General features: G+C 46.8%; 1 protein-coding gene across 10 annotated transcripts in view; it reads left to right on the forward strand.

Annotated features, from left to right (window-relative positions):
* LOC140426646 (retinoic acid receptor RXR-gamma-A-like) overlaps positions 1–12,395 on the forward strand; it is a 547,996-nt gene that overhangs the window by 207,976 nt on the left and 327,625 nt on the right. Inside the window, exon 1 of one of the 10 annotated variants that reach the window (XM_072511714.1) lies at positions 10,055–10,326. The exons of 8 other annotated variants lie outside the window; for them this stretch is intronic. In XM_072511714.1, the coding sequence (XP_072367815.1) occupies positions 10,251–10,326 (76 nt within the window). In that variant the 5' untranslated portion in view covers positions 10,055–10,250. Of the gene's footprint in view, positions 1–10,054; positions 10,327–12,395 lie in introns of those variants that run through there. One more of the 10 variants, XM_072511715.1, reaches the window with a different exon arrangement.

Here is a 12,395-nt window from a genome sequence, read left to right on the forward strand (position 1 = left end):
TATTGGTTTTCACTGTTTTGGTGCTTTCTGACAGCCTGTTCAAGGGACACAACACCCAATATATATACGTGTGTGTGTGTTCATGAACTGTGCAAGTCTTTGAGTATAATGTGCTCCTTCCCAGTGTGGTACTGAGTGGGAAAGGTTTTAGGTTATACACCTGGCCTGTGTCATCAGTGGTGATGAAAGGCCTCAGCGTGCAAGTCTCCTGTCAAGTTAAAGGGAATTTTGTAGGGTGAGGAGGTGCATTGGGTTTGGGGGTGCACACCAGGGAAACCGATGACAAAGTTACTGACCATGATGTCACGGTGAGGTGAGTATCGTGCTTACATTAGAACACAGGAAATAGAAGCAAGGGTAGACCATTCGGCCAGTTAAGCCAGCTCCACCATTCAAAACGATCATGACTGACCTTCTGCCTCAACTCCACTTTGCCTCCCACTTCCCATATCCCTTAATTCTCAGAGAGACCAAAAATCCGCACATTCCAGCCTGAAATGTATTCAATGATGGAGCATCCACAATCCTCTGAGATGGAAAATTCCAATTTTTTGCAATTGTCTGAGTGAAGAAATTTCTCCTCATCTCAGTCTTAAATGATCAGCCCCTACCCTGAAACTGTGTACCCCCATGTTCTAGATTCCCCCAGCCAGAGAAAGGAGCTCTCAGTGTCCACCTTGTCAAGCCCCTTCTGAACCTAGTACGTTTCAACGAGATCACCTCTCACTCTTCTAAACTCCAGAGAATATTGACTCCATTTACCCAGTCTCTCCTCATAGGAAAACCCCATCATCCCGGGAACCAATCTAGTGAACCTTTGAGGTACTGCCCCAGTGCAAGTCTCCTTCTTTAAAAATGTAGACCAAAACTGCACACTGTATTCCAAATGTGGTCTCATCAAAGCTCTATGCAAGTCTTCATTATTCCAACACGGTGGCACAGCGGTTAGTACTGCTGCCTCACAGCGCCAGGGGCCAGGGTTCAATTCTGACCTCGGATGACTGTCTGTGTGGAGTTTGCATGTTCTCCCTGTGTCTGCATGGGTTTCCTCCGGGTGCTCTGGTTTCCTCCCACAGTCCAAAGATGTGCACGTTAGGTAGATTAGCCATGCTAAATTTCCCCTTAGTGTCCAAAGATGTCTAGGTTAGGTGGGGTTATGGGGATGGGGCTGGGGTGTGGGCTTGCGTAGAGTGTTTTTTCGGAGGGTAGGTGCAGATGCAATGGGCCAAATGGCCTCCTTCTGCACCTTTGGGATTCTATGAACTTGCCAACTTGAAGATTCCCTGTTTATGCCACTCTTTGCTTCCTGTCCACTAAAAAAATCCTCTATCCATACCTCTATCCAAATATTACCCCAGCTCCATGAGCCATCTTCTGCTATACTAATGTTTTGGGGACACCTTGTCGAATATTTTGGTAATTCAAGTATACTACACATTGGTTTTCTCTTTATCTGCTCTGCTAGTTACAACTCGAGCAATTGTAATAAGTTTGTCAAACCCAATTTCCTTTTGTAAAACCACATTGCACTGGTAATTATACCATAATTTGTTTTTTTTAATGCATTATTAAGACTTCCATAGTTATAGGTTCTAGTGCTTTCTGATGATTAATGTCAGTCTAACTGGTCTATGGTTCTCTGTTTTCTCTCTTTTCCCTTTTCTGAATAGTGGAGTTACATTTGCTGACATCCAATTTTGCTGGGACTGTTCAAGAATCTAGAGAATTTAGGAAAATTATAGCCAACACCTCCACTATCTTTTGGGATGTCAGCTACCAGGTCCCAGGGATTTGTGGCTTTGAATCCCTTAAGTTTCTCCCATCATACTTTTCTTCTGAGAGCAATTATGTTAAGTTCCTGTATTAACCCCTTCCCTATCCTCTATTTCTGATATGTAATTTGTCTCTTCTACTGGGAAGACATATACAGAATATTTGTTGAACATTTCTGCCATCTCCTCAGTCCCCATAATAATCTCTGCAGGTGCTGGCTCATTTTGTAAAAGCTCTTGGGCGCGATTCTCCGCTCCCGCGCCGGTTGGGAGAATCGCCTGGGTCGCTAAATTTTCCCGCGACGCCAGTCCGACTCCCTCCCACGATTCTCCCAAGCGGCGAGAATGGCTCCGTCGAGTTCCGCGCGGCGCAGGCCGGAGAATCGCCCGAGACACCCAAAATGGCGATTCTACGGCCCCCCTGCTATTCTCAGGCCCGGATGGGCCGAGCGGCCAGCCCAAAACGGCGGGTTCCCCCGGCGCCGTCCACACCTGGTCGCTGCCGGCGGGAACAGCGTGGGAACGCTGGGGGGACGGCCTGGGGGAGGGGGGATCCTGCACCGGGGTGGGGCCTCAAATGGGGTGTGGCCCGCGATCGGTGCCCATCGATCGTCGGGCCAGCCTCTCTGAAGGAGGACCTCCTTTCTTCCGCAGCCACGCAAGATCCGTCTGACATCTTCTTGCGGGGCGGACTCGGAGAGGACGGCAACCACGCATGCGCGGGTGACGCCAGTTCTGTGGCGGCGGCCGCGTCATGTATGCGGCACCACCTTGACGCGGCGCCAAGGCCTGGCGCGCGTAAATGACGCGGCGCCGCTCCTAGCCCATTATTGGGTCCTGACTCGGTCAGGATAGGGGCTGTTTCGCGCCGTCGTGAAACTCGACGGCGTTCACAACGGCGGAACACTCTGCCTCCATTTCGGAGAATCCCGCCCCTTAAACTTGTTTCATATTCTCTGCTTATTCACTCTCATATTCTATTTTTTCCCATTTAATCAGCTTCTTGACACTCTTTGCATGCTTTTAAAATGTTCCCAATCCTCAGACTTGTTACGACTCTTTGCAACATTTTTAGCCTTGCCTTTTAATCTAATATGCTTAACTTGTCTGGTTAGACATGGATGGATCTTTTTTTGGGAGGTTTTGCTTTTTGACTAACTTTTTTTTATGTTGAATGTCTTGAAATGTTAATTTCAATGTATACCACTGTTTATTTACCACCACACATTGTAATCTACTACACAATCAACCGAAGCCAGCTCTCCCTTCATACCTATGTAATTACAATGAGATTAGAAATTAGACTGGCCTCATTACACAATATTAGATCTAAAATCGTTTTGTTCCTGGTTGGTTCCACAACTTATTGCTTCAGGAAACTGTCACAAAAGCATTCTACATACTCATTTTCCAGGCAATTTTTACCAATTTGATTGGTCTGGTGCACATGAAGATTAAAGTTTGTCATAAGCTCCAATTATTTCTTACTTAAAGCTCTGTTCAATGGTATAGCTGCTATAAGCAGGCCAAATAAACCATGTCCACCAGTGTTTTCTGACCCATGTTATTCCTAATCAGGGTTTTACTTCCTGATCCTCTGAGCCGAGATCATTTCTCACTTGTGTCCCGACGTGTCAAGATCGTTTTTCACTTGTGTCCCGATGTCATCCTTTACTATCAGGGCTGCTACTCATCCTTTTCCTCTCTGACAATTTTCTTTTTGAAATGCTGTTTCCACTTAAATATTTATTTCCTAACCTTGGTCACCTTCTACCCATGTCTTTGAATTGGTAACTGGGTCAAAACCATTTCTCTCTATTTGTGCCTCCAGTTCATCTATCTATTTATGAATGCTTTGCTCATTGAGATACAGTCTTTCATTTTATTTCATGTCTATTCTTTGACCTTATTTGTTGATGCACTGTGATGGCTAAACTCTCTGTCCCTTTCTGTCCCGTTCAGCTTGGCTTTACCCAAATCACTTCACTGTTCACTGTTCTAAAGTTAAAAAAATACTACGGATGCTGAAATATGAAACAAGAACAGAGAATGCTGGAAAACCTCAGCAGGTCTGGCAGCATCTGTAAGAGAGAAAGCAGAATTAATGTCCTTTGGCTCTTCATCAGAAGTAAAGAGAGGGAGAATGTGTGATATATTTAACTGTAGCTGTAACAGATTGCAACAAAAGGAGCAACTTTAAGAACAGAGGACAGATGGCAAGGTGTGGGAGGGGGAGAAGGGCATTTGCATTGAGGCAATACATGTATGGGATATTTCAAAAAGGGGATTTAAAATGGAAGAGAAAGGGCGCAATCTAAAGCTGCGGAACTCAATGTTAAGGCCCCAGGGCTGCAAAGTGCCAACTTCATGGTTCTATTGCCTCCAATTTACTCTTCATATTTCTAAATCTCCTTTCACCTGATACTTCTTTGCCCCTTTTGGTTTCAAGCCCTTATCCACAGCCCTGGTTATGAGTTTCACCAGGACTCTGATTCCAGCCCAGACGATGTGGAGCCCATCTCAATGGAACAGCTCTCGCTAGTTCATGTGCCCAAGTTCCCCCGTAAAATTTGAACCCATGACATTCTGATATTGAGATGCTACCAACTGAGGCAGAGATGACACGTGTTTTTTAATACTTGGTCTGGGATATAAGGATGAGCATGAGAAGTTTCCGGATTACGGCAAGAGGTTGACCAGCACTTCAAGGGCAGAGGTCCTCCCACGCCTACCTACTCAAGCTGATTCATGACTCCAATCCCACACACTACTGAACCATTTGGTTGTCAGGGTAAATGAGGTTGGGAAGTAAATGCTGGCATCACCATACTCCAAGAACAAATTAAGATTACACCATAAAGTGATTCGTCCAAGCTCTTTGGAAGCTCATTACGACCAATCATGAAGCTCTGCCAGCAATCCCCAAGCTTTTTTTAAAAAGTATTTTTATTCAACTATTTCAATTTTATACATAACAGCAAAACAATGTCAAACCGACCGGAGCCCCCCCACCCCACAAAAAAACCCCAACAGAAACCCACCCCTTCTTCCCCCCCCTTCTTCCCCGTAACTTCTTCCCCCCCAACAACTAATTGTGACCAGCTCTTGACCCTCTCACAGTGTACTTAACTTTCTCGAGATATTAAAAGCTCCATAAGATCCCTAGCAATACTGAGGCACTGGATGGAGCAGCTAACCCCACCGGCACCCACCTTGAGTAAAGCAGTCCCCAAGCTTTGGGACTGTTTCCGCAGGAACACTGGGGAGTGCCCCTGAATGGAGAGGAGGTTGGGGCCTCCAGTTAGAGATCCCAGCTCTAGCTGGACCAGATTTATAACATGACTCCCCGCCCTTTAATGCCACGTCCCCACCACCCTGCCTCGATTTTTAACCTTGCCATGCCCCTAATTGGAAACCATCTCCATAATCTAATGGGATCAATGCTCATCATCAGTCAAACGGACGTCTTTCCATCTCTGGCAACAAAATAAAGCATTCAAAGACGATGGGCATAATTGTGGGTTCTGAGGAGGGGATAAAGGTTCGTTCTGAGGAGGGGAGGGAGTGGGTAAGTTGGGAAACAGAGAAATAAACTCTCCACCATTTCAGGGGGGACATGCGGAGGGACCTCACTCTGAAGGGCCCTCCGGGACCTTGAAGTTCCGGCCCTCGACCTCCTGGCCCACACCCACACCCACTTAGTTCCATGCCGAGCACTGCAGTACCTCTTCTGGCCACTGCAGTGCTGTGCTTCGCCTGGTTGAAGAGCTGTCGGTCAATCAGACTGGCGGCACTTCTCCCAAGGGTGGACGAATTCTCGCCTACTGCCAATTAATGCTCAGGTGAGCGTCAAATGACTGGACTTCGGAGTTATGCATCGACTCTCGGGATGGCGAGCCCCGAACATTCGCCGTCCTTAAAATTCTGCCCAATGAGTACAAACTCACGATCTGTTTCATTGCCCCAATGTCGGATTTTTGCCCTTGTCAATTTTCTGGGAGATCGCAGGAGGCTCCAAGTCTGCCCGGGAGACTTGATGACCTCACGCTCCAGGTCAGGGTTGAGCCAAAATAGGCCACCCTTGTGAAACCCTGCCTGCTTCAACACTGTTCCTAACTCGTACAGTCAATTCTCAACCCCGGCTACCTGGCCAATTATAAGACAGGCCTGTCTGCTTGGCTGTCACCTCAGCTGGAGTATTGTCTCCAATTCTCAGGAAGGATGTCAAAGATTTGGTGAGTGTGCAGAGGGGATTTACAAGAATGGAAAACAGGAATTAGGCACTTTGGTTTTGTGGATTGTTCTTGCAGCAGAGGAGATTGAAGATAGATTTGATGGTCGTTGTTCAAAACCATGAGGGGTTATGGTATTGTAAATAAGGAGAAGTTATTATCAGTGTCAGAAGGGTAGTTAACCAGATGACACAATGAAGATAATTGACGAGAAAATCAGAGGGAAATTTCTTGAGTTGCTGTGATCTGCAACATGCTACCTGAAGGGGTGGTAGAAACACTCACTGATAACTTTCAATAGGGAACTGGATAAATATTTGAAAAAGATAAATTTGTAGGGCGATGGGTAAAGAAATGGGGGGGGGGGGGGTGAGATCAATTACATAGCTCTTTCAAAGAACTGACAAATGTAAGATGGCCTCGTTTGGCATTTTAGCTTTCCTTGACGTGTGATATTCTGCTTGAGCTGACGTTAAGCTGAAAGAAATCCAGGAGGATTTCGCCCTCAGTTTGCCTTTCAGAAGGCTGTCTCTGAACTGAAATAATAGTCCCGATTAAAAAAGGAACAATGCCATTCAGTGCTGGTGTAACCACGGGAGTATCTTAGTGAGAGTCTTCCCTGAAAGGCAGTGATAACTGTGATTCACTACAGCGAACATTAGGATCCCCTGGCAAAGCTGCAAATTGCTGCTTACCAATTATTGCTGGGCAACAATCTGGGAGTCAGAGTGCGATCATTAACCAAGGCTCCAGAACCCCTGACCCATGGATCCCAAAGGCAGATATGGAGGGGATCCAGGAGAAAGGTTTCATAACTGTCCCCGCAGGCAGCTGCTAGAACTACTTCCATCGTAACCCCTCCCCAGGTCTAGTGTTACTCATTGATGGTGTTGGCTCAACATCAGTAGTGATACAGTTAGTAACACAGGGTGCTCTGGGGGAGAGGGTGTTAGTGAGTGTCAGTGTAAGCGAGCTGGAATAAAATCAGTCGAGATACAATTAGTTACACAGGGTGCTGTGAGGAGGGGGATTACTGAATGACATTGTGAGGGAGCTAGATAAAGATCAGTAGTGATACTGTCAGTAATACAGGGTAGTGGGAGAGAGGGGTTACTGAGTGACAGTGTGAAGGAGCTGGATTGACATCAGTAGCGATACATTCAGTAACACAGGGTGCTGGGTGAAGAGGGGTTACTGAGTGACAGTGTGAAGGAGCTGGATTGACATCAGTAGCGATACATTCAGTAACACATGGTGGTGGGGGGGGGGGGGGGGGAGGGTTACTCAGTGACAGTGTGAGGGGAGCTTGATAGTGTGGGGGAGCTGGATTAACATCATTAGAGACACTGTCAGTGACACAGAGTGTGCCTTGGACTGAATTGTGTTGAATTGTAATATCAGTTTTACACCAAAATTACACCTTGCTTCTCTTAATAGAGCCTTTTCTCCTTTCACAGAAAGCAAATGTTTGTGGCCAAACTTTTAGATGGGGACGGTGTCCCTTTATGAGAGCCCTGCTGGTGCGATGTTTCTCAGCCAGCTCTGGTTACTTAGAAGGAAATTGTGTGAGTGTTGAAAATAATTGTAAATTAAAACCTAGCCGACAATTCAAAGTGGGGTGAAATTCGTCTTGAGGCAGCGACGTAAAGTGGGCGGTAACAAATTGACAGCTCACTTACTCCCTATCCGATTTGGATATTTCATCGACTCTCAGACCAGTTTGACACCCCCCATGAGGGTTCCCTTCCCACAGACACATACGCCTGGGGCTGGGTTGAGTTACATCACATGCCTTTGTGTTTTGCTATTCTGTGTGTATCGGTAGTGGCAGCAGGCAGTATTAAAGAGACCTTACCGACCGGCCTCCAAATATGGCTGAAGATGTATGTCCAAACAATTCAGCATGTCGGCTCAATTCACCAATCTCAGGGAGTGGGAGGGTTACTCTGGTGGTTGTGGGTGTTCAGGAAGAAGAGAAAAATGCAAAAAGTACAATTTACTCCTAATTGAAATTGGCATAGGAGAAGGAAGAGACCATTTAGTCCCTCAAAACTGTTCCGCCGTTTAAGTCGTGGTTGAGCGCCACCTCAACTTCATTTACCTGCCTTCATTCTATATCCTTCAATATCCTTTCCCAACAAAAATCTATCTTCCTCAGCCTTGAGATTTTAAGTTGATCCCCAGCTTTGATGGCTTTTCTGAGGTGGGCAGGGGGGTTGCGGAGAGAATGTTCCAGATTTAATTGAGGTGCAATTTCCCTTAGGGGAGGCGGTGACATAGTATTGTCACTGGACTAGGAAACCAGAGGCCCAGAGTTATGGTCTGGGGACCCAGCTTCAAATCCTGCCACTGCAGATGGTGAAATTTGAAATCAATAAAACAATGGAATTACAAGTCTAATGATAACCATGAAATTATTGTTGATTGTTGTAAAAACCCATCTGGTTCACTAATGCCCTTTAGGGAAGAAAATCTGCCGTCCTTACCTGACCTACATATGACTCCAGATCCATGGCAATGTAGCTGACACTTAATTTCCCTCTCAAGGGCAATTAGGGATGGGCAATAAATGCTGGCACAGCCTGCAATGCCCACGTCCCATGAACAAATTTTTAAAAAGAGGTCAATAACTGGGGGTGAGGGTGCATTGCTTTGAAGTAATTGGTGAAAGCATTACATGGGAGTTCAGGAGTATTTTTGGTGGAGGGGATCTGGTAGAGGCAGAAACCCCTCATGACATTTAAAAATCACTTGAAATACACTTGAAATATGTAAGGCACAGGGCTACAAAGCAAGAGGGAAGTGGGGTTAGGCTGGGTAGCTATTCTTTTTGGACATGCTGAATGCCCTGCTCGTGTGTCTGAAATACACTGTTTGTACGCTAAATCCCTTATTTCCACATGCAAAGAGAGTAGTTCAGGTGTCGGTAAAGGATGTCTCTTGTCTGTTCTCACCCAGCATTGCAGTTGGCACCCTCAATTTGGGGCCAGTGCAGTGGTCTGAATAGCCGGTGTGAAACTGTCAAAAAGGTGGACAGATTTTGAGGCTGTTATTTGGTCCTTATCTTATTGTTGTTTAACGGTGCGACTGGTGTGAAACACATCTAACTGTGATCGCTACGGGAGCTCATCGTTTGAAAATTCATTTGCTGATTTCCTCAGCACACAACACTTTAAGAACCAATGAATAGGGCAGCACGGTAGCATAAGTGGATAGCACTGTGGCTTCACAGTGGCAGGGTCCCAGTTTCGATTCCCCGCTGGGTCACTGTCTGTGCCGAGTCTGCACGTTTTCTCCGTGTCTGCGTGGGTTTCCTCCGGGTGCTCTGGTTTCCTCCCACAGTCCAAAGACTTGCAGGTTAGGTGGATTGGCCATGATAAATTGCCCTTAGTGTCCATAAAGGTTAGATGGGGTTATTGGGTTACGGAGATAGGGTGGAAGTGAGGGTTTAAGTGGGTCGGTGCATACTTGATGGGCCGAATGGCCTCCTTCTGCACTATATGTTCTATAAATTAATCTTTAACTCTGTTATGTCCAGGGCTAGTGAAAGATGCTATATGGATCTCTTCCCTTTTTCCCCATGAAGTCATGGCACCTTTAAGAGTAGCATTCGGCACAGAGTTTAGGCTCGCTTGCTTGAGGGGCTGAATAACCTACCCCTGGTCCTATATGTTCCTGTAGTTGTCTGTTTCAAACAAGCGGCCCCTTTAAGAGTGCTTGCTGCGCAGGGGGCTCTTTGCTCAATGTGGACTTGGGGGGGGGGGGTGGTTGAACAGCTTTGTCCTTGTGGCTGTTAGCCACTCCTGCGGTGTGAATGAGGAGATGCGTACAGTTCCCGGAGTTCTTGACTCACTCAGCGGGATGGAGGCAGATTAGCCCCATTAATCCCGACTCCTGTGTTGCTGAGAGGCAATGCCGCTTTAAGAGTTGTGTTTGGAGCTGTGTGTTTCATTCACTCTGGGCTTGGGCGGGGTGGGTGTCTGACGTGTGGCAGTGAGGCTGGAGGAGGAGGAGGTCTGCCCTGGCTGGAGGGTGGCTGGGCTGGGCAGAGCGGGCTCCCTGTGTGTGGGGAGAGCGGGGCTGGGCAGGCAGCTCCAGCCTCATTCACAGACACACGGGGAAGCAGTGGAGGAGAGACGGCACCGTCTCTGGCCACTTCACACAAACACATCCCCGGGAAAGCAGGAGGCTGCAGCTCCTCCTGTCTCAGCAACAACAAACTATGAAGACAGATGAGTGAGTGTGGATGAGAGGCAGCAACAGCAACAACATGTACGGTCACTACCATCACTTCATGAAGCTCCCTGTCAGCTACAACAACCGTGAGTAGCACTGCCGCCTGACTGACTTCTACCACTCCGTGCTGAAAAAGTTTTTTTTTCATATTACTGGGACATTTTTATTTTATTTAGAAGAAAGGAATGGTTTCGCGCCCTCCAGCCTCTCTCTTGGGTGTTTTATTTGAACAAAGCATGGTTAAAAGACAGTAAAATCCCTTTACCTGGTAAATATCCCTGAACACTGCGCTTTTCCTGCTCTGTCTGAACTTGGGCGATTTGTTTTCAGGCGGCTCCCCCGCCTGGTCCGAACTCCAGACTCGAATTCCTGGCTGAGGGAAAATCGGGCGGGCGTGTGATAATCCGCCCCCTTTCCCAGTTCAGATTCCCTTCCCAGTTCAGATTTCCCCCAGTTCAGATTCCCTTCCCAGTTCAGATTCCCTTCCCAGTTCAGATTCCCTTCCCAGTTCAGATTTCCCCCATTTCAGATTCCCCCCCAATTCAGATTCTTACCCCAATTTCAGATTTTCCCCACCCCGATTTCAGATTTTCCCCCACCCCGATTTCAGATTTTCCCCCACCCCGATTTCGGATTTTCCCCCACCCCGATTTCGGATTTCCCTCACCCCAATTTCAAATTCCCCGGCGCCGACTACAAATTCCCCCAAATTGGTGCCGGAGCATGGCGACTCTGCGAGCTCTCTCACACATCTCCTTCTTACATCTCTTATATTTATATGTCCTATATATTTTTTCATGTATGGAACAATCAGTCTGGACTGTACACAGAACAATACTTTTCACTGTACCTCGGTACACGTGGCAATAAATCAAATTAAAATCCATTCAATTCCGATTTCCCTCCCCTCCAATCAGATTTCCCCCTCCCCATTCAGATTTCCCCCTCTCCCATTTGGAATTCCCCATCCCATTCAGATTTCCCCCTCCCCCATTCAGATTTCCCCCTCCCCCATTCAGATTCCGCACCCCTCTCCCTGGCACCCCCCACCAAACTAATATTTCTCTTCCCGCCCCCCCCCGACAAAAAAGGATTGAGTTCCATTTTTGACTGACTCAACCCATTCACTCAGGGTTTAAAATCCACCACCCCCCGCCCCATTCACTCAGTGCCCTGCCTTTGGAGGGGGATTTTAAACCCTATAATAATAATCTTTAATAGTGGCACAAGTAGGCTTACATTAACACTGCAATGAAGTTACTGTGAAAATCCCCCAGTCGGCACACTCCGCCGCCTGTTCGGATACACAGAGGGAGAATTCAGAATGTCCAATTCACCTAAGAAGCACGTCTTTCGGGACTTGTGGGAGAAAACTTGTGAGCATGCTTTGTATCTCTTCGGAATATGCAGCATCTGACATTATGACAATATACAATCCGTATAAATCTGTGTGACCACATCTGATCCCTTATAGTTCATTCCATTTAAATGTGCAGCATTCACCATTGTACCTAGAGGAAACGCACACAGACACTGGGAGAATGTGCAGACTACGCAAAAACAGTGACCCAAGCCGGGAATCGAACCCGGGTTCCTGGCACTGTGAAGCAACAGAGCTAACCACTGTGCTATCAAAGGAATTTTGTAAACACGCTCCCAAGTTCCCAGGGCTCAATCCACCTCTTCCCAACAAAGACTTCAGTTCAACTCGGTGAGGTTCTGTTAACCAGTTACCCCTCTCCCCAACAACGCCCCCCCCCCCCCCCCCCCCCCCAAAATGGCCAGAGTGACGTGCACACTACACAGCTAACTGTGATCCCACAGTAGGACTGACAGTCCCAAGAACCAACTGTCTCCCAGTATACAAAATCGGTAGCAATATATAGTAGTGTGTATTCAATATAAAGATATCGCATTCAGTCATTCTGTATTTTCTGTATAAATGTACAGCACTCGCTGTCCGTATATTCCTTAATAGCACACACTCAGTGTCATATAGTAAATGTGCTGCACTTAGTGTTCATTAGTCTTTCTAAAATGTACAGCATTCACTTTATGCAGTTTACTCTACATGCTGTGAGAATGCTTTGTATCTCTTCGGAATATGCAGCATCTGACATTATGACAATATACAATCCGTATAAATCTGTGTGAC

Source organism: Scyliorhinus torazame, chromosome 7 (genome assembly GCF_047496885.1).
Source record: "Scyliorhinus torazame isolate Kashiwa2021f chromosome 7, sScyTor2.1, whole genome shotgun sequence".
NCBI classification, from domain to species: Eukaryota; Metazoa; Chordata; class Chondrichthyes; order Carcharhiniformes; family Scyliorhinidae; genus Scyliorhinus; species Scyliorhinus torazame.